General features: G+C 46.2%; 1 protein-coding gene across 1 annotated transcript in view; it reads left to right on the top strand.

The window, feature by feature from the left end:
• The first annotated feature begins 11,102 nt into the window (after positions 1-11,102).
• The window catches only part of PLAAT1 (phospholipase A and acyltransferase 1), a 124,260-nt gene continuing 110,219 nt past the window's right edge, over positions 11,103-25,143 (top strand). The window contains exon 1 of the mRNA XM_085634098.1: positions 11,103-11,254. Coding sequence (XP_085490224.1) covers positions 11,111-11,254 — 144 coding nt within the window. The 5' untranslated portion in view covers positions 11,103-11,110. The remainder of the gene's footprint in view (positions 11,255-25,143) is intronic.

Genomic DNA, 25,143 nt, shown 5'->3' with positions numbered 1-25,143 from the left:
GAACAGCCGTGCCAAAGCTAACAAGAGGAAGACGCCCACTGATTTGGCCCCTGCCCTACTGGTCTGTCTCCACCTCGAACCTGCTCTTGCGAAATCCCGGTGTGTCTTGCAGCCAGCAACCTCGAAAGCCCTGGAGGACCTGCCTGCCCTCAATCACAAAGACTGTGTCTCCCATGAACACCGTATTTGCTCATAAAAAACTTCTGGCCCCGGGCGGAAACCGCGAATCTGCACCACTCTGCAACCGCCGTCCACGGCCCGAGCTCGAGTGGGCAAACACAATGAGGAGGTCACACCGGCGATCCTGACCTGAGATCCGGCGATCCCTGACCTGCCTCGAGCCTCCAGCTGACGCCTGCAGCCTCAAACCGAAAGGTCCCCCCAACCGCGACCAGGAGCAGGTAAGAAGATCCAACCCTAAAAGGCACCCCTGCACCCGACGCCCCACGGCCGTGGGTGGCCCAACCAACGGTGCCTAACCAACCCCCAGGATTACAACTTACCTCTCCAAGTGGTGGTCACACCCAGAAGACCTTCGCCCCCGAGCCTGCAGTGCTTTTGCAAAACCGGAGCCTCCCCATTGAAGCTACAGGGATTCCGATGCCAAAACAGCACTCTGCACCCGACCGCCCAAGTGCCGCTGAGGGTGTAACAAGAGTGCATCCTTGACCCTGGGGGACCCCTGAGTCTAACCCCAGAATACCAACTGCCACAACAAAGTACTTACCTTTAAACCAATAAACACTATTTTCCTCCATAGATAACATTGACTGTTTTTCTGTGAAAGGTTTTTAAGTGTGGAGTTGGAAAACCTAAGAAATTCTTTTAAAATTGTACCGACTAACAGAAATACTTTTACTTACCTGTTTTCAGGAAATGTCCCAGTGCAGTATCCAGGCTGCTGCACTGTGTAAGAAAAGTAATCTAAAGAGTAACTTACCTGTAACTTTAATCAAAAGCCTATATAAAGTATATGTACTGTATTTCCAAAGCATTGCATTTCTCAGTATCAGTTCTGTAAACCAAAACAAAGTGCATATACAATTACAATCCAAACTGTGTTACAACTGTATATTTACTGAAAAGTATGTATCACTTACCTGTGCCAGGCTTGCTTGATTCTAGGAAATAAAATAACTAAAAGAATATTTTTATACAAAACCAATTGGTCTGAAGTTCAGTCTTTGAGTGTGTGAATTCATTTGCTGTCTGAGTGTGTATAATAAATGCTTAACACTGTCCTATGATACTGCCTTACTGCTCGACCACACTACCACAAACAGAGAGTGAGGTGCTATCTACTTTTACCTCTGCCTACCTTTGGGGTTCCACTGGACTCTGCACACTATACCTCACTTTGGTATAGGATATACAGAGCCAGCTTCCTACAGAAGAGCCCAACAACAGTGTTTAATAAGTCAATATACATTAAAAATGAATAATACCAGGAGCTCACACCGTGATTATATTTTGGGGACTGGAATAGTCTGAGCCGTCACACTTGTAGGAGTGCAGTGTTTACTTGTTATGTTGGTACTGTCATTGGCAGAGCTGGCAGGGGAATGGGTGATGCAAGTTGCGGTGGCCTCTGGAGAAGGGCCCTGGCACCTCATTTTTTTTTTTTACAAATTAAGTACTGGAAGTAACTTTGCTCTCGTGAGAATTGTGGGAACTTTAGATGGGAGCACCTTTGCTATCACAGAAAATGGAAAAAAAATATTTTCTACCCATACGCTAGCATTTGCAGGGCATTCTGGGTAATCACACGAGCTGCAATCTATGCATGCCACATCCTGAAAGATGTCCCTGGGCGTCTACTGTTTAATGTGTCAGTGGTTGGCAGATATCCATAAGTACAAGTGACCAAATCCTGCAGCCATCCCCTTAGGGAGGATTTTTCCTTGTGTGACTTTGAGTGACTGGAATGACCATATTTTGGAAAATAAATTGTTAAAAATCTGAAATACATCATATTTAATGTTTTCTTCTAGACACTCCAGCCAGTCAAGGAATTGTAGGTCTCGCGCCCAGTGATAGAAAACCTACAGTATTGAAAATATATGGTTGTTGAAGGTTCTCATAGAACCCACTGACAACAGATGCAATCACAAGACAGGAAGACTAAACAAGCATTTCCCTTTCCAGTGCTATACATTTTATCACCTTTTATCACCTGTTTGTCACCTGTACCCTGGATACCCACACATGTGTGGTGCTTCCATGATCAGGGGACCAAGAACAACACAGGGGGTAGGCCTTGGCAGGGATATGTTCATCCATGATGGGAACTGAAGAGAATTATCACGTTTTTGAAACAAATGCTAAAAATCAGACAAATCAGTTCAGTGTGTTCTCCCAGCCAATCAGGGGACATGAGGTCTGATTCTCAGGGATCAAACCCTTGGCCAGAATGTATTGTTGAGGTATGTCTGCCACCTGTGACCCCTGTGACCAAAATACAGGTCCCTACAATAGCATTTCACTTTGAGTTCCTTTGCAAGTTTCCCACATGCACTGCACCAACTTTATTGCCTGTGGACACCCTGACCCCATGGAAGATCCATATATGTGTGGTAGCCCCATGCTCCGGAGACCCAGAATAATGTGGCTATACATCAAACCTTGGCAGGGATAGGTTTCTGCACATGGGACGTTAAAGTGAATTATCATGTTTTGTGAAGAAAAAAAAAAGTTAAATAAATTCAAATATCTCCACATTCTTTATTTATATCCAGGCTGCAATGATATTGATATGGTAAGTATTCCAATGCAATTACTGATCTAAGCGTTGAGAAGGAGGTGGGTGGATTGCCCTCTGCAGACCCCCCTCTCTCTGAGAGGCTGCAAGGTGGCGCTACAAACACTGCTTCTCCTCTGTGAGGGTCTGCAACAGACCACGTGCCCCTTTGCCACCGTGTGTGGTCTCACCGGACTGATCAATCAATCAATCAATCAAGACATTTATATAGCGCACTACTCACCCGGAGGGTCTCAAGGCGCTTGGGGAGGGGGGGTCCGTTACTGCTCGAACAGCCAGGTCTTGAGCTACTTCCTGAAGGCGAGGTGGTCTTGGGTCAGGCTGAGGTGGGTCGGGAGGGAGTTCCAAGTCTTGGCGGCCAGGTAGGAGAAGGACCTTCCTCCTGTGGTGGCTCTTCGGATGCGGGGGACGGTGGCGAGGGCGTGGCTGGTGGATCGAAGCTGACGAGTGGGGGTGTAGAAGTTGAGGCGGCTGTTGAGGTATCTTGGGCCTTGGTTGTGAAGGGCTTTGTGTGCGTGGGTGAGGAGTCGGAACGTGATTCTCTTGCTGACGGGGAGCCAGTGCAGGTCTCTCAGGTGTCCGGAGATGTGGCTGTATCGGGGGGTGTCGAGGATGAGTCTTGCTGAGGCGTTCTGGATCCGCTGGAGTCTCTTCTGGAGCTTGGCGGTGGTTCTGGCATAGAGGGCGTTGCCGTAGTCCAGTCGGCTGGTGACGAGGGCCTGGGTGACCGTCTTCCTGGTCTCGGTGGGGATCCACCGGAAGATCTTACGTAGCATGCGCAGGATGTTGAAGCATGACGAGGAGACGGCGTTGACTTGTCTCGTCATGGAGAGGGAGGAGTCCAAGATGAAGCCCAGGTTGCGTGCGTGGTCTGTTGGTTTGGGTGCGCTGCCCAGGGCGGGGGGCCACCAGGAGTCGTCCCAGGTGGAGGGTGAGGAGCCCAGGATGAGAACTTACGTCTTGTCTGCGTTCAGTTTCAGGCGGCTGTTCATCATCCACTTGGCTACCTCTTTCATCCCTTCGTGTAGGTTGGCTCTGGCGGTGGCGGGGTCGTTGGTGAGGGAGAGGATCAGCTGGGTGTCGTCGGCGTAGGAGATGATGTTGAGGTTGTGTTGGCGTGCGATGGCGGCAAGGGGGCTCATGTAGGCATTGAAGAGGGTGGGGCTGAGCGAGGAGCCTTGAGGAACGCCGCAGATGACTTCGGTGGCTTCTGATCTGAACGGGGGTAGGCGGACTCTTTGTGTCCTTCCGGCGAGGAAGGAGATGATCCATTCTAGTGCCTTCTCCCGGATTCCGACGTTGCTGAGGCGCTGCACTAGGGTGCGGTGGCAGACAGTGTCGAACGCTACGGAGAGGTCCAGGAGGATGAGGGCCGCTGTTTCTCCGTTGTTGAGCAGGGCTCGGATGTCGTCAGTGGCTGCGATGAGGGCAGTCTCGGTGCTGTGGTTGGCTCGGAAGCCAGACTGCGAGAGGTCGAGGGATCCGTTAGATTCGAGAAAGGCGGCCAGCTGCTTGTTGACGGTCTTCTCGATGACTTTGGCCGGAAACGGGAGGAGCGAGATGGGACGGTAGTTTTTGAGTTCGGTGGGGTCCGCTGATGGTTTCTTCAGTAGAGCGCTGAGTTCGGCGTGCTTCCAGCTCTCCGGGAAGGTGGCGGTATCAAAGGAGGTGTTGATGATGTCCCGCAACTGGGGTGCGATGATGGCGTCGGCTTTGTTGAAGACGTGGTGCGGGCAGGGGTCGGTTGGAGATCCGAAGTGGATGGAGTTCATCGTACGGATGGTGTCTTCGGTGGTGATCGGGGTCCAGGCACGGACAGTGGTGGTGGGGGGCGTTGGTGCGGTCGTGGGGTGCGTCGGTTGTGTGCTGAAGCTGTTGTGTATGTCTGCGATCTTGTTGTGGAAGTAGGAGGCGAGGGAGTTGCAGAGGTCTTGAGATGGGGTGATGTCGTTGTTTCCGGCGTTGGGGTTGGAGAGCTCTTTGACGATGTTGAAGAGTTCCTTGCTGTTGTGTGCGTTGTTGTCCAGTCGTGCCTTGAATGCAGTTTTCTTGGTGGCGTGGATCAGTTGGTGGTGTTTTCGGGTGGCGAGCTTGAGGGTGGTCATGTTGGCTGGTGTCGGGTCTCTGCGCCATGCTTTCTCGAGGGCTCGGCAGTTCTTCTTGGAGCTCTTGAGTTCGTCAGTGAACCAGGATGCTCTCCTGCTGCCGGGTCTGCTAGGCGGGGTCCTAAGTGGGGCGAGGTCGTCTGCGCAGTTGCTTATCCACTTCGTGAGGTTGATGGCGGCCTGGCTGGGGTTCGCTGAGCTGGGGGGTGGGTCCTGGCCCAGGGATGCGGCGAGCTGGTCGGCTGTGATCTTGTTCCAGCTTCTGCGTGCAGCCTGTTGCTGGTGGTGGTGGATCGTGGTTCTTCTGAAGCTGAAGTGGACGCAGCTGTGGTCCGTCCAGTGGAGTCCTGTGGCGTGGCTGAAGGAGATGTCCTTGCTGGATGAGAAGATGGCGTCGAGTGTGTGTCCCGTGTAGTGGGTGGGGGTGGTCACCAGCTGTTTGAGTCCATGGTTGGCGAGGTTGTCCAGCAGGGTGGTGGTGTTGCGGTCATTGTTGTTCTCCAGGTGGAAGTTGAGGTCCCCGAGGAGGATGTAGTCAGCGGAGGGGAGAGCGTGCGGGCTGATGAAGTCGGCGATGTCTTCGCTGAATTGTGTGCGTGGTCCCGATGGTCTGTAGATGAGGGTGCCTCTGAGGGTGGTCTTGGGGTTGGTGTGGATCTTGAAGTGCAGGTGTTCGGCGGTTGTGAGGGTGTCGTTGGTGTTGGTCGAGATGCGGATGGTGTTCTTGTGTACGATGGCGATGCCTCCTCCCGACTGGTTGGCGCGGTCCCTCCGGGTGATCTTGTAACCGTCCGGGATGGCGATGTCGGGCGCTGAGGAGGCGTTCATCCAGGTTTCTGTGAGGAAGGCGACGTCTGGAGATGACGAGTCGAGGAGGTTCCAGAGTTCTATGGCGTGTCTGTGGACGGAGCGGGTGTTGAGCAGGATGCACTTCAGGTGGTTGCTGTTGGTGCTTGGCTTGGCGGGTGCGGGTGGGTTGCAGGTCCGGCTGCAGGTGAACTTGCGGGAGTGGCAGCTGAAGGGTCCGTGGGTGCGTCTCGGTGTGGCTCGGTAGCATCCCGGGATTCGGCCGGTGTTGAGTGCGTTGATTGCGGTGGAGTTGTAGGTCCGGCGGGTGGGCTGGTGTGTGCGGGGGCCAGGGGTCCGGGCGCTGGGCGCGGGCCAGGCGCAGACGGGCTTGCCTTTGGCGCGCCTTTGGTGCACAATCGGTGCGCCCGCTGCGTGTGAACGCTGCGCGTACGCGCGGTCGCCATTTATGGCGAAGTGGGAGGGAGGGAGGATCAGCTGGGAGGCGGGAGCGGGGAGGGCACAGAAGGCAAAGGGGGCGTGGCCGCAAGCACGGCGGCGGGGAGCGGGGCAGGGGGCACAGGGGGCACCAGGAGGGAACAGTACAGTCAAGGGGCGAAACAAAACACAGGGAACAGAACAAAATATAGGAAAAGCAAACAACAATGTACAAACCAGAGCAGGCACGCAGCTACAGCGGGGGGGCGGAGTCTGCGGGGCGGGCTCAGCGAGGCAGAGGGCAGCAACGGGGAGAGGTAGCACACGCTACAGCTGGTGGCCGTGCGGCGCGGGAGTGTCCTGAGCACAGGTCACACTCACCTGCGCCGCGCGGTTGCCATTTATGGCCAAGTGGGAGGGAGGGAGGATCAGCTGGGAGGCGGGGAGGGCACAGAAGGCAGAGGGGGCGTGGCCGCAAGCACGGCGGCGGGAAGCGGGGAGCGGGGCGGGGGGTACAGGGGGCACCAGGAGGGAACAGTACAGTCAAGGGGCGAAACAAAACACAGGGAACAGAACAAAATATAGGAAAAGCAAACAACAATGTACAAACCAGAGCAGGCACGCAGCTACAGCGGGGGGCGGAGTCTGCAGGGCGGGCTCAGCGAGGCAGAGGGCAGCAACGGGGAGAGGTAGCACACGCTACAGCTGGTGGCCGTGCGGCGCGGGAGTGTCCTGAGCACAGGTCAGGTCACTCATGGGGCAGGAGAGGCCGGGGAACATATGCGTTCACCGGGATATTACCATTCACTCAGAATAAGTTATTACAAGCAACCAGGGCTTTCCAAGTAATTAAAAAAAGACATTGATATTTGTCCCTATGAGGGCAGAATTTCACGCTGTTTCTTCAATGGTGAAAAAACTGATCCAATTTTTGGAGAACAAATGTAAAATGCATTAAATAAAGTAATCCATGTAGGTGATTTACTACGCGGTACAAAAGGGGGTAGTGATGGACGGAGCATCAGAACCAATCAAACACTCACACCCAGTCAACAGATCTGGGTTTGATCCATCACCGTTCTTTAGCCCACTCTGCCACCCCAGTTCAGACATGGCCATATGCAAATCAGTCTGACCCTGTGCCTCATGGGAACAGTCCAGCCCGAACTGCCAAGCCATGCCTTCCCTGTACCGGAAACAAGCTTCCTGGGACCGGTTTCTGGCATTTCAGCCGTCTTCAGCCAGGGTTGCCTGAATCCAGTGGCAAAGTGAGCAAGGGACTCACGTCTGAGCATACCCTGCCAACTTATGGCGAACAAAGCGGTACAAAAGGGGGTGGTGATGGACGGAGCATCAGAACCAATCAAACACTCATACCCAGTCAACAAATCTGGGTTTGATCCATCACCGTTCTTTAGCCCACGCTGCCACCCCAGTTCAGACATGGCCATATGCAAATCAGTCTGACCCTGTGCCTCATGGGAACAGTCCAGCCCAAACTGCCAAGCCATGCCTTCCCTTGACCCGGAAACAAGCTTCCTGGGACCGGTTTCTGGCATTTCAGCCGTCTTCAGCCAGGCTTGCTTGAATGCAGTGGCAAAGTGAGCAAGGGACTCACGTCTGAGCATACCCTGCCAACTTATGGCGAACAAAGCGGTACAAAAGGGGGTGATGATGGACGGAGCATCAGAACCAATCAAACACTCACACCCAGTCAATAGATCTGGGTTTGATCCATCACCGTTCTTTAGCCCACTCTGCCACCCCAGTTCAGACATGGCCATATGCAAATCAGTCTGACCCTGTGCCCCATGGGAACAGTCCAGCCCGAACTGCCAAGCCATGTCTTCCCTGGACCGGAAACAAGCTTCCTGGGACCAGTTTCTGGCATTTCAGCCGTCTTCAGCCAGGCTTGCTTGAATCCAGTGGCAAAGTGAGCAAGGGACTCACGTCTGAGCATACCCTGCCAACTTATGGCGAACAAAGCGGTACAAAAGGGGGTGGTGATGGACGGAGCATCAGAACCAATCAAACACTCATACCCAGTCAACAAATCTGGGTTTGATCCATCACCGTTCTTTAGCCCACGCTGCCACCCCAGTTCAGACATGGCCATATGCAAATCAGTCTGACCCTGTGCCTCATGGGAACAGTCCAGCCCAAACTGCCAAGCCATGCCTTCCCTGGACCGGAAACAAGCTTCCTGGGACCGGTTTCTGGCATTTCAGCCGTCTTCAGCCAGGCTTGCTTGAATGCAGTGGCAAAGTGAGCAAGGGACTCACGTCTGAGCATACCCTGCCAACTTATGGCGAACAAAGCGGTACAAAAGGGGGTGATAATGGACGGAGCATCAGAACCAATCAAACACTCACACCCAGTCAACAGATCTGGGTTTGATCCATCACCGTTCTTTAGCCCACTCTGCCACCCCAGTTCAGACATGGCCATATGCAAATCAGTCTGACCCTGTGCCTCATGGGAACAGTCCAGCCCGAACTGCCAAGCCATGCCTTCCCTGGACCGGAAACAAGCTTCCTAGGACCGGTTTCTGGCATTTCAGCCGTCTTCCGCCAGGCTTGCTTGAATCCAGTGGCAAGGTGAGCAAGGGTCTCACGTCTGAGCATACCCTGCCAACTTATGGCGAACAAAGCTATACAAAGGGGATGGTGATGGACGGAGCATCAGAACCAATCAAACACTCACACCCAGTCAACAGATCTGGGTTTGATCAATCACCGTTCCTTAGCCCACTCTGCCACCCCAGTTCAGACATGGCCATATGCAAATCAGTCTGACCCTGTGCCTCATGGGAACAGTCCAGCCCGAACTGCTAAGCCATGCCTTCCCTGGACCGGAAACAAGCTTCCTGGTACCGGTTTCTGGCATTTCAGCTGTCTTCAGCCAGGCTTGCTTGAATCCAGTGGCAAAGTGAGCAAGGGACTCACGTCTGAGCATACCCTGCCAACTTCTGTCCATCAACATTTGTTTTTGCAGTGATTTACTACAGCATTATAGCCCACCTTTAACAAGGGAGCGGGACTTTAATGCCAGTATAGTCCAGCTACAGCGAGCTACAAGGCTATTAGGACATTCTGCCACTAGAGGGCAAAATGTTCTAACAAATAAAAGAAAGGCCTCATGGAGCCCAGAGAATTGAAATCCCCTCGGGCTCCATGCAATCCCCTCGAGCTCCGTGAGGACTTTGCTCACAGCTAGAGGTGTGAAGGACAACATTAGAATGTTGGAGCTCTATGCTTTTACCTGCCATGAGAAGCCCGGAGCACTCCACTGTCTTCAATGGAGCTCCCAAAATTCCTATGTTCTAATATAGTTTTGGAGCCCGACCTATTGGGCTCTACCAGCCATTAAAGGCCTGCTCCAGCAGTAAAGGCCGAAGGTGAGGGCCTTTAACAAGGGAGTGGCCCTTTAACGGCCAGTAGAGCCCGCTAGGATGATCTAAGGCTATTAGAAGATTCCGCCCCTAGAGGGCAGAATGTTCTAATAACTAAAAAAAAAGGCCTCTTGGATCCCGAGGGGGTTTAAATCCCCTCGGGCTCCGAGAGGCCATTGTTCACAGTAGCAGCTCGGAACAAAAACATTGGAATGTTGCTCTGCGGGCTTCTACCGGCCACAGAAGCCCGGAGCACTCCATTGTATTCAATGGAGCGCTCTACATTCCAATGTTTTAACATCTGTTTATATATCACCTTTACTTAATCCTGCATTTTGTAAGAGTGTGAAATATTTTCAGGATTTTTTTTTTAGTCTAGCATATTACTTTTGTAAACTGAGCCGCCCCCAGGGGTTTATAACGGGCACTGGAGTTGAGGCTGAAGGCAGTGAGGGTTTTTCACAGTGCGCATCAGTGGGTCACAAAGGGGTTCCGAACACGTGTGCTCATCCAGTCCTTGGCCTCTCTGCACAGCACAAAGGCCATATTCATTATTTACAACAAAATCATTGTTGTTACTCATTTATCTTAAACAGTTAACAACCATTAACAAAGCCAGTAGTCCTGGATGGGTTTAGGTGTATGTCACACGTTTGTAATATATCTGAACGGAATAACTTACACCCCAGAGAGAAACCCAAATCCCATTAGATGGCACACTACGGGAATCACAGAAATGTACTTCGCCTGTTTAAGCCACAGCATAAATGGCATCGGACACGTCCCTTTTGGATCCCCCCCCCCAAACACACACAAACAATTTTTGCATCTCACAACATCATCATTTCCTTATTACATTCACGTTCTGAAGTCCGGACATGCCGGGAACAATAGAATATTAAAGGCCAGGTTATGGGGAGGGTGACGTCGCCCACCTATGTTAAAGTTGTGTGGCTTTTTAGGATGTGTGCCTTGGCCCCCCAGGCCCTGTGATCCAGATGCAACAGGTAATAGATGTGCCATGGCTCGCCCGCGTGTCCATGAGCTCACAGGAAGGGGGCGTGGCACTACAGCCCAGTGGTGCTTTGGGTCAGATTGTGACGTCATTCCGCAGGTAGCCCTTCCAGCCATGTCCAGGATGACGACCCTCCTCACAGTGGCACATAAAAAGCTGATGCACCCGGCTCCAGCGCAAAGATCAGCTCTCTTGCCCCATCCCCGCCATAGGTGTAACCATAGCAGCCCCGGCGGCCGATCCTGCATCCCTGCCGGTGGTACCCCAGGCCACCCCCCCACCATCCCCCAACCCCACCCCCCAGCCGGAGGTGTAACCATGGCAGCCGGTCCTGCATCCTTGCCTGTGGTACCCCAGGCCATCCCCTGCTGCCCCGCCCCAGCCGGAGGTTGTAACCATGGCAGCCGGTCCTGCATCCCTGCCCGTGGTACCCAAGACCATCCCCTGCTGCTGGCGCTGCATGCCTGCTGCCTCGCGCACACCTCGGCCGGCACGCGACCTCCAGGCACGCCCCAGCCTGCACGCGACCCCGGGGCCCCGGCAGAGCCCACTCCAGAACACACGCCTTTATCTGGACCGCCGCTCCTGATTGGCTGCGGCGCGCTCTGCTCATTTGCATGACAATCGCAGGTGCGGCGTGCGCCCGCGGGAGGAGACAGGGGCACCGGGTCCGCGGTGCACGCGCACGGAGCCGAGAGGATCCGCGGAGCCCGGGGCAGCAGCTGCATGGAGTCGCGGGGGGCGATGAGCTGGGCACAGCGGTGAGTGTGTGTGTGTGGGGGGATCGGCCACAGGTGGGGGGCTTAGAGGCACCTACGGGCCCCGGGAGCAGGGCAGCACATGGGCCACCATACCTGACAGAGTGACCTTGTGCATGGGGGACGAGGGGGGAGCATGACAGAAGCAGATGTGGTAATGGGGGGTGGGGGGGCGTTGGGTGACTTTAGGTATCTGAGAATCTACCTTCAGTGCCTGCCTGTGCTCCGTGCTCTACCGCTGCACCTGTCACTGGCTCGGCTGTCTCTCTCCTGCATCTCTGCCTACTCCTGTGTAGTGTTCCTCTCCAGCACCTCTGCCTGCACGTGTGTAGTGTCTGTTGTGCCTGACTGTGCTCTGGCGCTGCACCTGTCACTGGCTCGGCTGTCTCTCTCCTGCCTCTCTGCCTACTCCTGTGTAGGGTTCCTCTCCAGCACCTCTGCCTGCACGTGTGTAGTGTCTGTTGTGCCTGCCTGTGCTCTGGCGCTGCACCTGTCACTGGCTCGGCTGTCTCTCTCCTGCATCTCTGCCTACTCCTGTGTAGTGTTCCTCTCCAGCACCTCTGCCTGCACGTGTTTAGTGTATGTTGTGCCTGCCTGTGCTCTGGCGCTGCACCTGTCACTGGCTCGGCTGTCTCTCTCCTGCATCCCTGCCTACTCCTGTGTAGTGTTCCACTCCAGCACCTCTGCCTGCACGTGTGTAGTGTCTGTTGTGCCTGCCTGTGCTCTGGCGCTGCACCTGTCACTGGCTCGGCTGTCTCTCTCCTGCATCCCTGCCTACTCCTGTGTAGTGTTCCTCTCCAGCACCTCTGCCTGCACGTGTTTAGTGTATGTTGTGCCTGCCTGTGCTCTGGCGCTGCACCTGTCACTGGCTCGGCTGTCTCACTATAGCATCCCTGCCTACTCCTGTGTAGTGTTTTACTACTATGGTCATGGCCTCCACCCCCGCCCCTCCTGCTGACTCCAACCATGTCTGTTGGGACGGGGACATAACGACTGCCTGCTGCTGGCTTGCTTTCGGGGCTACCGTCAGCTCCAGGGGGTGGCAAGGCGGGCAGACTTCTGTAGGGTGACCCGATACAAGTGTGCATAAGCATTACAGCTGCCTGCTCAGATATATCCACAGATTCGACACGTAGGGAGCAGGTATTTCCCGGCTACGAATTCCCTTCATTCACTTTTGGCTACTTTAACCCATGTCGAGCGATTGGCAGTTTACTCATACGGAATGAGAGGAAATGTCGATTTATCCGTTTTGAATTGCCAGTTTGCACCTGTTGCCAGATTACGCATTCTGAATAAGAGACATCGCCAGTTTACCCATACCGAACAAGAGGGATTGCCAGTTTACACATACTGAATAAAAGGGATTGCCAGTTTACACATACTGGAGAAGAGGGATTGCCAGTTTACACATACTAAATAAGAGAGATTGCCAGTTTACACATACTGAAGAAGAGGGATTGCCAGTTTACGCATACTGAATAAAAGGGATTGCCAGTTTACATATACTGAAGAAGAGGGATTGCCAGTTTACACATACTAAATAGGAGAGATTGCCAGTTTACACATACTGAAGAAGAGGGATTGCCAGTTTACACATACTAAATAAAAGGGATTGCCAGTTTACAAATACTGAATAAAAGGGATTGCCAGTTTACACATACTGAATAAAAGGGATTGCCAGTTTACATATACTGAATACAAGGGATTGCCAGTTTACACATACTGAAGAAGAGGGATTGCCAGTTTACAAATACTGAATAAAAGGGATTGCCAGTTTACACATACTGAATAAAAGGGATTGCCAGTTTACACATACTGAATAAAAGGGATTGCCAGTTTACAAATACTGAATAAAAGGGATTGCCAGTTTACAAATATTGAATAAAAGGGATTGCCAGTTTACATATACTGAATAAAAGGGATTGCCAGTTTACACATACTGAATAAAAGGGATTGCCAGTTTACACATACTGAATAAAAGGGATTGCCAGTTTACAAATACTGAATAAAAGGGATTGCCAGTTTACAAATACTGAATAAAAGGGATTTCCAGTTTACAAATACTGAATAAAAGGGATTGCCAGTTTACAAATACTGAATAAAAGGGATTTCCAGTTTACATATACTGAATAAAAGGGATTTCCAGTTTACACATACTGAAGAAGAGGGATTGCCAGTTTACACATACTGAATAAAAGGGATTGCCAGTTTACGCATACTCAATAAAAGGGATTGCCTGTTTACACATACTGAATAAGAGGGATTGCCAGTTTACATATACTGAATAAGAGGGATTGCCAGATTACATATACCGAATAAGAGAGATTGCAGTGTACTCATAGTGAATAAGAGAGATTGCCAGTTCACGCATACTGAATATCAATCAATCAATCAATCAATAAGAGGCATTGCAGTGTACTCATAGTGAAAAAGAGGGATTGACAGTTTACGCATACTGAATAAGAGACATCGCCAGTTTACCCATACCGAATAAGAGGGATTGCAGTGTACTCATAGTGAATAAGAGAGATTGCCAGTTTACGCATACTGAATATCAATCAATCAATCAATAAGAGGCATTGCAGTGTACTCATAGTGAATAAGAGGGATTGCCAGTTTACATATACTGAATAAGAGGGATTGGCAGTTTACATATACTGAATAAGAGGGATTGGCAGTTTACATATACTGAATAAGAGAGATTGGCAGTTTACACATACTGAATAAGAGACATCGCCAGTTTACCCATACCGAATAAGAGGGATTGCAGTGTACTCATAGTGAATAAGAGGGATTGCCAGTTTACATATACTGAATAAGAGAGATTGGCAGTTTACATATACTGAATAAGAGGGATTGGCAGTTTACATATACTGAATAAGAGGGATTGGCAGTTTACACATACTGAATAAGAGACATCGCCAGTTTACCCATACCGAATAGGAGGGATTGCAGTGCACTCATACTGAATAAGAGGGATTGCCTGTTTACATATACTGAATAAGAGGCATTGCAGTGTAGTCATAGTGAATAAGAGGGATTGGCAGTTTACACATACTGAATAAGAGGGATTGACAGTTTACGCATACTGAATAAGAGGCATTGCAGTGTACTCATAGTGAATAAGAGGGATTGACAGTTTACATATACTGAATAAGAGTGATTGGCAGTTTACATATACTGAATAAGAGGGATTGACAGTTTACGCATACTGAATAAGAGGCATTGCAGTGTACTCATAGTGAATAAGAGGGATTGCCAGTTTACGCATACTGAATATCAATCAATCAATCAATAAGAGGCATTGCAGTGTACTCATAGTGAATAAGAGGGATTGCCAGTTTACATATACTGAATAAGAGGGATTGGCAGTTTACATATACTGAATAAGAGGGATTGGCAGTTTACATATACTGAATAGGAGGGATTGGCAGTTTACACATACTGAATAAGAGGGATTGCCAGTTTACGCATACTGAATAAGAGGGATTGCTAGTTTACGCATACTGAAGAAGAGGGATTGCTAGTTTACGCATACTGAAGAAGAGGGATTGCCAGTTTACACATACTGAAGAAGAGGGATTGCCAGTTTACACATACTGAATAAAAGGGATTGCCAGTTTACGCATACTCAATAAGAGGGATTGCCTGTTTACACATACTGATTAAGAGGGATTGCCAGTTTACATATACTGAATAAGAGGGATTGGCAGTTTACACATACTGGATAAGAGGCATTGCAGTGTAGTCATAGTGAATAAGAGGGATTGACAGTTTACACATGCTGAATAAGAGGGATTGCCAGTTTACATATACCGAATAAGAGGGATTGGCAGTTTACACATACTGAATAAGAGGCATTGCAGTGTACTCATAGTGAATAAGAGGGATTGACAGTTTACGCATACTGAATAAGAGACATCGCCAGTTTACCCATACCGAATAAGAGGGATTGCAGTGTACTCATAGTGAATAAGAGAGATTGCCAGTTTACGCATACTGAATATCAATCAATCGATCAATAAGAGGCATTGCAGTGTACTCATAGTGAATAAGAGGGATTGACAGTTTACACATACTGAATAAACGGGATTGCCAGTTCACATATACTGAATAAGAGGGATTGGCAGTTTACACATACTGAATAAGAGACATCGCCAGTTTACCCATTCCGAATAAGAGGGATTGCAGTGTACTCATACTGAATAAGAGGGATTGCCTGTTTACATATACTGAATAAGAGGGATTGCCTGTTTACATATACTGAATAAGAGGGATTGGCAGTTTACATATACTGAATAAGAGGGATTGCCTGTTTACATATACTGAATAAGAGGGATTGGCAGTTTACATATACTAAATAAGAGGGATTGGCAGTTTACACATACTGAATAAGAGGCATTGCAGTGTAGTCATAGTGAATAAGAGGGATTGGCAGTTTACACATACTGAATAAGAGGGATTGACAGTTTACGCATACTGAATACGTGGGATTGTCAGTTTACGCATACTGAATAAAAGGGATGGCCAGTTTACGCATACTGAATAAGAGGGATTGGCAGTTTACTCATACTGAATAAGAGGAAATGTCGATTTATCCGTTTTGAATTGCCAGTTTGCACCTGTTGCCAGATTACGCATTCTGAATAAGAGACATCGCCAGTTTACCCATACCGAACAAGAGGGATTGCCAGTTTACACATACTGAATAAAAGGGATTGCCAGTTTACACATACTGAAGAAGAGGGATTGCTAGTTTACACATACTCAATAAGAGAGATTGCCAGTTTACACATACTGAATAAAAGGGATTGTCAGTTTACACATACTGAAGAAGAGGGATTGCCAGTTTACACATACTAAATAAGAGAGATTTCCAGTTTACACATACTGAAAACAAGGGATTGCCAGTTTACACATACTGAAGAAGAGGGATTGCCAGTTTATGCATACTGAATAAAAGGGATTGCCAGTTTACACATACTGAAGAAGAGGGATTGCCAGTTTACACATACTGAATAAAAGGGATTGCCAGTTTACACATACTGGAGAAGAGGGATTGCCAGTTCACAAATACTGAATAAAAGGGATTTCCAGTTTACATATAGTGAATAAAAGGGATTTCCAGTTTACACATACTGAAGAAGAGGGATTGCCAGTTTACACATACTGAATAAAAGGGATTGCCAGTTTACGCATACTCAATAAGAGGGATTGCCTGTTTACACATACTGAATAAGAGGGATTGCCAGTTTACATATACTGAATAAGAGGGATTGGCAGTTTACACATACTGGATAAGAGGCATTGCAGTGTAGTCATAGTGAATAAGAGGGATTGACAGTTTACACATGCTGAATAAGAGGGATTGCCAGTTTACATATACCGAATAAGAGGGATTGGCAGTTTACACATACTGAATAAGAGGCATTGCAGTGTACTCATAGTGAATAAGAGGGATTGACAGTTTACGCATACTGAATAAGAGACATCGCCAGTTTACCCATACCGAATAAGAGGGATTGCAGTGTACTCATAGTGAATAAGAGAGATTGCCAGTTTACGCATACTGAATATCAATCAATCAATCAATCAATAAGAGGCATTGCAGTGTACTCATAGTGAATAAGAGGGATTGACAGTTTACACATACTGAATAAGCGGGATTGCCAGTTTACATATACTGAATAAGAGGGATTGGCAGTTTACACATACTAAATAAGAGGCATTGCAGTGTACTCATAGTGAATAAGAGGGATTGACAGTTTACGCATACTGAATAAGAGACATCGCCAGTTTACCCATACCGAATAAGAGGGATTGCAGTGTACTCATAGTGAATAAGAGAGATTGCCAGTTTACGCATACTGAATATCAATCAATCAATCAATAAGAGGCATTGCAGTGTACTCATAGTGAATAAGAGGGATTGACAGTTTACGCATACTGAATAAGAGACATCGCCAGTTTACCCATACCGAATAAGAGGGATTGCAGTGTACTCATACTGAATAAGAGGGATTGCCTGTTTACATATACTGAATAAGAGGGATTGGCAGTTTACACATACTGAATAAGAGGCATTGCAGTGTACTCATACTGAAGAAGAGGGATTGCCAGTTTACGCATACTGAATAAGAGTGATTGGCAGTTTATATATAGTGAATAAGAGGGATTGGCAGTTTACACATACTGAATAAGAGGCATTGCAGTGTAGTCATAGTGAATAAGAGGGATTGACAGTTTACACATACTGAATAAGAGGGATTGCCAGTTTACATATACTGAATAAGAGGGATTGGCAGTTTACACATACTGAATAAGAGGCATTGCAGTGTACTCATAGTGAATAAGAGGGATTGACAGTTTACGCATACTGAATAAGAGGGTTTGCCAGTATACGCATACTGAATAAGCGGGATTGCCAGTTTACGCATACTGAATAAGAGGGATTGCCAGTTAACGCATACTGAATAAGAGGGATTGCCAGTTTACGCATACTGAATATTAGGTATTGCCAGTGTACTCTTTCTGAATAAGAGGGTTTGCCAGTATACGCATACTGTATAAGAGGGATTGCCAGATTATACGTACTGAATAAGAGGGATTGCCAGTTTACATATACTGAATAAAAGGGATTGTCAGTTTACACATACTGAAGAAGAGGGATTGCCAGTTTACACATACTAAATAAGAGAGATTTCCAGTTTACACATACTGAATACAAGGGATTGCCCGTTTACACATACTGAAGAAGAGGGATTGCCAGTTTATGCATACTGAATAAAAGGGATTGCCAGTTTACACATACTGAAGAAGAGCGATTGCCAGTTTACACATACTGAATAAAAGGGATTGCCAGTTTACACATACTGGAGAAGAGGGATTGCCAGTTCACAAATACTGAATAAAAGGGATTTCCAGTTTACATATAGTGAATAAAAGGGATTTCCAGTGTACACATACTGAAGAAGAGGGATTGCCAGTTTACACATACTGAATAAGAGGGATTGCCAGTTTACATATACTGAATAAGAGGGATTGGCAGTTTACACATACTGGATAAGAGGCATTGCAGTGTAGTCATAGTGAATAAGAGGGATTGACAGTTTACACATGCTGAATAAGAGGGATTGCCAGTTTACATATACCGAATAAGAGGGATTGGCAGTTTACACATACTGAATAAGAGGCATTGTAGTGTACTCATAGTGAATAAGAGGGATTGACAGTTTACGCATACTGAATAAGAGACATCGCCAGTTTACCCATACCGAATAAGAGGGATTGCAGTGTACTCATAGTGAATAAGAGAGATTGCCAGTTTACGCATACTGAATATCAATCAATCAATCAATAAGGGGCATTGCAGTGTACTCCTAGTGAATAAGAGGGATTTACAGTTTACACATACTGAATAAGCGGGATTGCCAGTTTACATATACTGAATAAGAGGGATTGGCAGTTTACACATACTAAATAAGAGGCATTGCAGTGTACTCATAGTGAATAAGAGAGATTGACAGTTTACGCATACTGAATAAGAGACATCGCCAGTTTACCCATACCGAATAAGAATGATTGCAGTGTACTCATAGTGAATAAGAGAGATTGCCAGTTTACGCATACTGAATATCAATCAATCAATCAATAAGAGGCATTGCAGTGTACTTATAGTGAATAAGAGGGATTGACAGTTTACGCATACTGAATAGGAGACATCGCCAGTTTACCCATACCGAATAAGAGGGATTGCAGTGTACTCATACTGAATAAGAGGGATTGCCTGTTTACATATACTGAATAAGAGGGATTGGCAGTTTACACATACTGAATAAGAGGCATTGCAGTGTATTCATACTGAAGAAGAGGGATTGCCAGTTTACGCATACTGAATAAGAGTGATTGGCAGTTTATATATACTGAATAAGAGGGATTGGCAGTTTACACATACTGAATAAGAGGCATTGCAGTGTAGTCATAGTGAATAAGAGGGATTGACAGTTTACACATACTGAATAAGAGGGATTGCCAGTTTACATATACTGAATAAGAGGGATTGGCAGTTTACACATACTGAATAAGAGGCATTGCAGTGTACTCATAGTGGAGAAGAGGGATTGACAGTTTACGCATACTGAATAAGAGGGTTTGCCAGTATACGCATACTGAATAAGCGGGATTGCCAGTTTACGCATACTGAATAAGAGGGATTGCCAGTTTACGCATACTGAATAAGAGGGATTGCCAGTTTACGCATACTGAATATTAGGTATTGCCAGTGTACTCTTTCTGAATAAGAGGGTTTGCCAGTATACGCATACTGAATAAGAGGGATTGCCAGATTATACGTACTGAATAGGAGTGATTGACAGTTTACGCATACTGAATAAGAGGGATTGCCAGTTTACGTATACTGAATAAGAGGGATTGCCAGTTTACATATACTGAATAAGAGGGATTGGCAGTTTACACATACTGAATAAGAGGCATTGCAGTGTACTCATGCTGAAGAAGAGGGATTGCCAGTTTACGCATACTGAATAAGAGTGATTGGCAGTTTATATATACTGAATAAGAGGGATTGGCAGTTTACACATACTGAATAAGAGGCATTGCAGTGTAGTCATAGTGAATAAGAGGGATTGACAGTTTACACATACTGAATAAGAGGGATTGGCAGTTTACACATACTGAATAAGAGGCATTGCAGTGTACTCATGCTGAAGAAGAGGGATTGCCAGTTTACGCATACTGAATAAGAGTGATTGGCAGTTTATATATACTGAATAAGAGGGATTGGCAGTTTACACATACTGAATAAGAGGCATTGCAGTGTAGTCATAGTGAATAAGAGGGATTGACAGTTTACACATACTGAATAAGCGGGATTGCCAGTTTACATATACTGAATAAGAGGGATTGGCAGTTTACACATACTGAATAAGAGGCATTGCAGTGTAGTCATAGTGAATAAGAGGGATTGACAGTTTACACATACTGAATAAGAGGGATTGCCAGTTTACATATACTGAATAAGAGGGATTGGCAGTTTACATATACTGAATAAGAGGGATTGGCAGTTTACATATACTGAATAGGAGGGATTGGCAGTTTACACATACTGAATAAGAGGGATTGCCAGTTTACGCATACTGAATAAGAGGGATTGCTAGTTTACGCATACTGAAGAAGAGGGATTGCTAGTTTACGCATACTGAAGAAGAGGGATTGCCAGTTTACACATACTGAAGAAGAGGGATTGCCAGTTTACACATACTGAATAAAAGGGATTGCCAGTTTACGCATACTCAATAAGAGGGATTGCCTGTTTACACATACTGATTAAGAGGGATTGCCAGTTTACATATACTGAATAAGAGGGATTGGCAGTTTACACATACTGGATAAGAGGCATTGCAGTGTAGTCATAGTGAATAAGAGGGATTGACAGTTTACACATGCTGAATAAGAGGGATTGCCAGTTTACATATACCGAATAAGAGGGATTGGCAGTTTACACATACTGAATAAGAGGCATTGCAGTGTACTCATAGTGAATAAGAGGGATTGACAGTTTACGCATACTGAATAAGAGACATCGCCAGTTTACCCATACCGAATAAGAGGGATTGCAGTGTACTCATAGTGAATAAGAGAGATTGCCAGTTTACGCATACTGAATATCAATCAATCGATCAATAAGAGGCATTGCAGTGTACTCATAGTGAATAAGAGGGATTGACAGTTTACACATACTGAATAAACGGGATTGCCAGTTTACATATACTGAATAAGAGGGATTGGCAGTTTACACATACTGAATAAGAGACATCGCCAGTTTACCCATTCCGAATAAGAGGGATTGCAGTGTACTCATACTGAATAAGAGGGATTGCCTGTTTACATATACTGAATAAGAGGGATTGCCTGTTTACATATACTGAATAAGAGGGATTGGCAGTTTACATATACTGAATAAGAGGGATTGGCAGTTTACATATACTAAATAAGAGGGATTGGCAGTTTACACATACTGAATAAGAGGCATTGCAGTGTAGTCATAGTGAATAAGAGGGATTGGCAGTTTACACATACTGAATAAGAGGGATTGACAGTTTACGCATACTGAATAAGTGGGATTGTCAGTTTACGCATACTGAATAAAAGGGATGGCCAGTTTACGCATACTGAATAAGAGGGATTGGCAGTTTACTCATACTGAATAAGAGGAAATGTCGATTTATCCGTTTTGAATTGCCAGTTTGCACCTGTTGCCAGATTACGCATTCTGAATAAGAGACATCGCCAGTTTACCCATACCGAACAAGAGGGATTGCCAGTTTACACATACTGAATAAAAGGGATTGCCAGTTTACACATACTGAAGAAGAGGGATTGCTAGTTTACACATACTCAATAAGAGAGATTGCCAGTTTACACATACTGAATAAAAGGGATTGTCAGTTTACACATACTGAAGAAGAGGGATTGCCAGTTTACACATACTAAATAAGAGAGATTTCCAGTTTACACATACTGAAAACAAGGGATTGCCAGTTTACACATACTGAAGAAGAGGGATTGCCAGTTTATGCATACTGAATAAAAGGGATTGCCAGTTTACACATACTGAAGAAGAGGGATTGCCAGTTTACACATACTGAATAAAAGGGATTGCCAGTTTACACATACTGGAGAAGAGGGATTGCCAGTTCACAAATACTGAATAAAAGGGATTTCCAGTTTACATATAGTGAATAAAAGGGATTTCCAGTTTACACATACTGAAGAAGAGGGATTGCCAGTTTACACATACTGAATAAAAGGGATTGCCAGTTTACGCATACTCAATAAGAGGGATTGCCTGTTTACACATACTGAATAAGAGGGATTGCCAGTTTACATATACTGAATAAGAGGGATTGGCAGTTTACACATACTGGATAAGAGGCATTGCAGTGTAGTCATAGTGAATAAGAGGGATTGACAGTTTACACATGCTGAATAAGAGGGATTGCCAGTTTACATATACCGAATAAGAGGGATTGGCAGTTTACACATACTGAATAAGAGGCATTGCAGTGTACTCATAGTGAATAAGAGGGATTGACAGTTTACGCATACTGAATAAGAGACATCGCCAGTTTACCCATACCGAATAAGAGGGATTGCAGTGTACTCATAGTGAATAAGAGAGATTGCCAGTTTACGCATACTGAATATCAATCAATCAATCAATCAATAAGAGGCATTGCAGTGTACTCATAGTGAATAAGAGGGATTGACAGTTTACACATACTGAATAAGCGGGATTGCCAGTTTACATATACTGAATAAGAGGGATTGGCAGTTTACACATACTAAATAAGAGGCATTGCAGTGTACTCATAGTGAATAAGAGGGATTGACAGTTTACGCATACTGAATAAGAGACATCGCCAGTTTACCCATACCGAATAAGAGGGATTGCAGTGTACTCATAGTGAATAAGAGAGATTGCCAGTTTACGCATACTGAATATCAATCAATCAATCAATAAGAGGCATTGCAGTGTACTCATAGTGAATAAGAGGGATTGACAGTTTACGCATACTGAATAAGAGACATCGCCAGTTTACCCATACCGAATAAGAGGGATTGCAGTGTACTCATACTGAATAAGAGGGATTGCCTGTTTACATATACTGAATAAGAGGGATTGGCAGTTTACACATACTGAATAAGAGGCATTGCAGTGTACTCATACTGAAGAAGAGGGATTGCCAGTTTACGCATACTGAATAAGAGTGATTGGCAGTTTATATATAGTGAATAAGAGGGATTGGCAGTTTACACATACTGAATAAGAGGCATTGCAGTGTAGTCATAGTGAATAAGAGGGATTGACAGTTTACACATACTGAATAAGAGGGATTGCCAGTTTACATATACTGAATAAGAGGGATTGGCAGTTTACACATACTGAATAAGAGGCATTGCAGTGTACTCATAGTGAATAAGAGGGATTGACAGTTTACGCATACTGAATAAGAGGGTTTGCCAGTATACGCATACTGAATAAGCGGGATTGCCAGTTTACGCATACTGAATAAGAGGGATTGCCAGTTAACGCATACTGAATAAGAGGGATTGCCAGTTTACGCATACTGAATATTAGGTATTGCCAGTGTACTCTTTCTGAATAAGAGGGTTTGCCAGTATACGCATACTGTATAAGAGGGATTGCCAGATTATACGTACTGAATAAGAGGGATTGCCAGTTTACATATACTGAATAAAAGGGATTGTCAGTTTACACATACTGAAGAAGAGGGATTGCCAGTTTACACATACTAAATAAGAGAGATTTCCAGTTTACACATACTGAATACAAGGGATTGCCCGTTTACACATACTGAAGAAGAGGGATTGCCAGTTTATGCATACTGAATAAAAGGGATTGCCAGTTTACACATACTGAAGAAGAGCGATTGCCAGTTTACACATACTGAATAAAAGGGATTGCCAGTTTACACATACTGGAGAAGAGGGATTGCCAGCTCACAAATACTGAATAAAAGGGATTTCCAGTTTACATATAGTGAATAAAAGGGATTTCCCGTGTACACATACTGAAGAAGAGGGATTGCCAGTTTACACATACTGAATAAGAGGGATTGCCAGTTTACATATACTGAATAAGAGGGATTGGCAGTTTACACATACTGGATAAGAGGCATTGCAGTGTAGTCATAGTGAATAAGAGGGATTGACAGTTTACACATGCTGAATAAGAGGGATTGCCAGTTTACATATACCGAATAAGAGGGATTGGCAGTTTACACATACTGAATAAGAGGCATTGCAGTGTACTCATAGTGAATAAGAGGGATTGACAGTTTACGCATACTGAATAAGAGACATCTTCAGTTTACCCATACCGAATAAGAGGGATTGCAGTGTACTCATAGTGAATAAGAGAGATTGCCAGTTTACGCATACTGAATATCAATCAATCAATCAATAAGGGGCATTGCAGTGTACTCCTAGTGAATAAGAGGGATTTACAGTTTACACATACTGAATAAGCGGGATTGCCAGTTTACATATACTGAATAAGAGGGATTGGCAGTTTACACATACTAAATAAGAGGCATTGCAGTGTACTCATAGTGAATAAGAGAGATTGACAGTTTACGCATACTGAATAAGAGACATCGCCAGTTTACCCATACCGAATAAGAATGATTGCAGTGTACTCATAGTGAATAAGAGAGATTGCCAGTTTACGCATACTGAATATCAATCAATCAATCAATAAGAGGCATTGCAGTGTACTCATAGTGAATAAGAGGGATTGACAGTTTACGCATACTGAATAGGAGACATCGCCAGTTTACCCATACCGAATAAGAGGGATTGCAGTGTACTCATACTGAATAAGAGGGATTGCCTGTTTACATATACTGAATAAGAGGGATTGGCAGTTTACACATACTGAATAAGAGGCATTGCAGTGTATTCATACTGAAGAAGAGGGATTGCCAGTTTACGCATACTGAATAAGAGTGATTGGCAGTTTATATATACTGAATAAGAGGGATTGGCAGTTTACACATACTGAATAAGAGGCATTGCAGTGTAGTCATAGTGAATAAGAGGGATTGACAGTTTACACATACTGAATAAGAGGGATTGCCAGTTTACATATACTGAATAAGAGGGATTGGCAGTTTACACATACTGAATAAGAGGCATTGCAGTGTACTCATAGTGGAGAAGAGGGATTGACAGTTTACGCATACTGAATAAGAGGGTTTGCCAGTATACGCATACTGAATAAGCGGGATTGCCAGTTTACACATACTGAATAAGAGGGATTGCCAGTTTACGCATACTGAATAAGA

This window comes from Triturus cristatus, chromosome 11 (assembly GCF_964204655.1).
Source record: "Triturus cristatus chromosome 11, aTriCri1.1, whole genome shotgun sequence".
In the NCBI taxonomy this organism is placed as follows: Eukaryota; Metazoa; Chordata; class Amphibia; order Caudata; family Salamandridae; genus Triturus; species Triturus cristatus.
The sequence above is the reverse complement of the archived record's forward strand: the minus strand, read 5'-3'. Positions and strand labels throughout refer to the sequence as shown.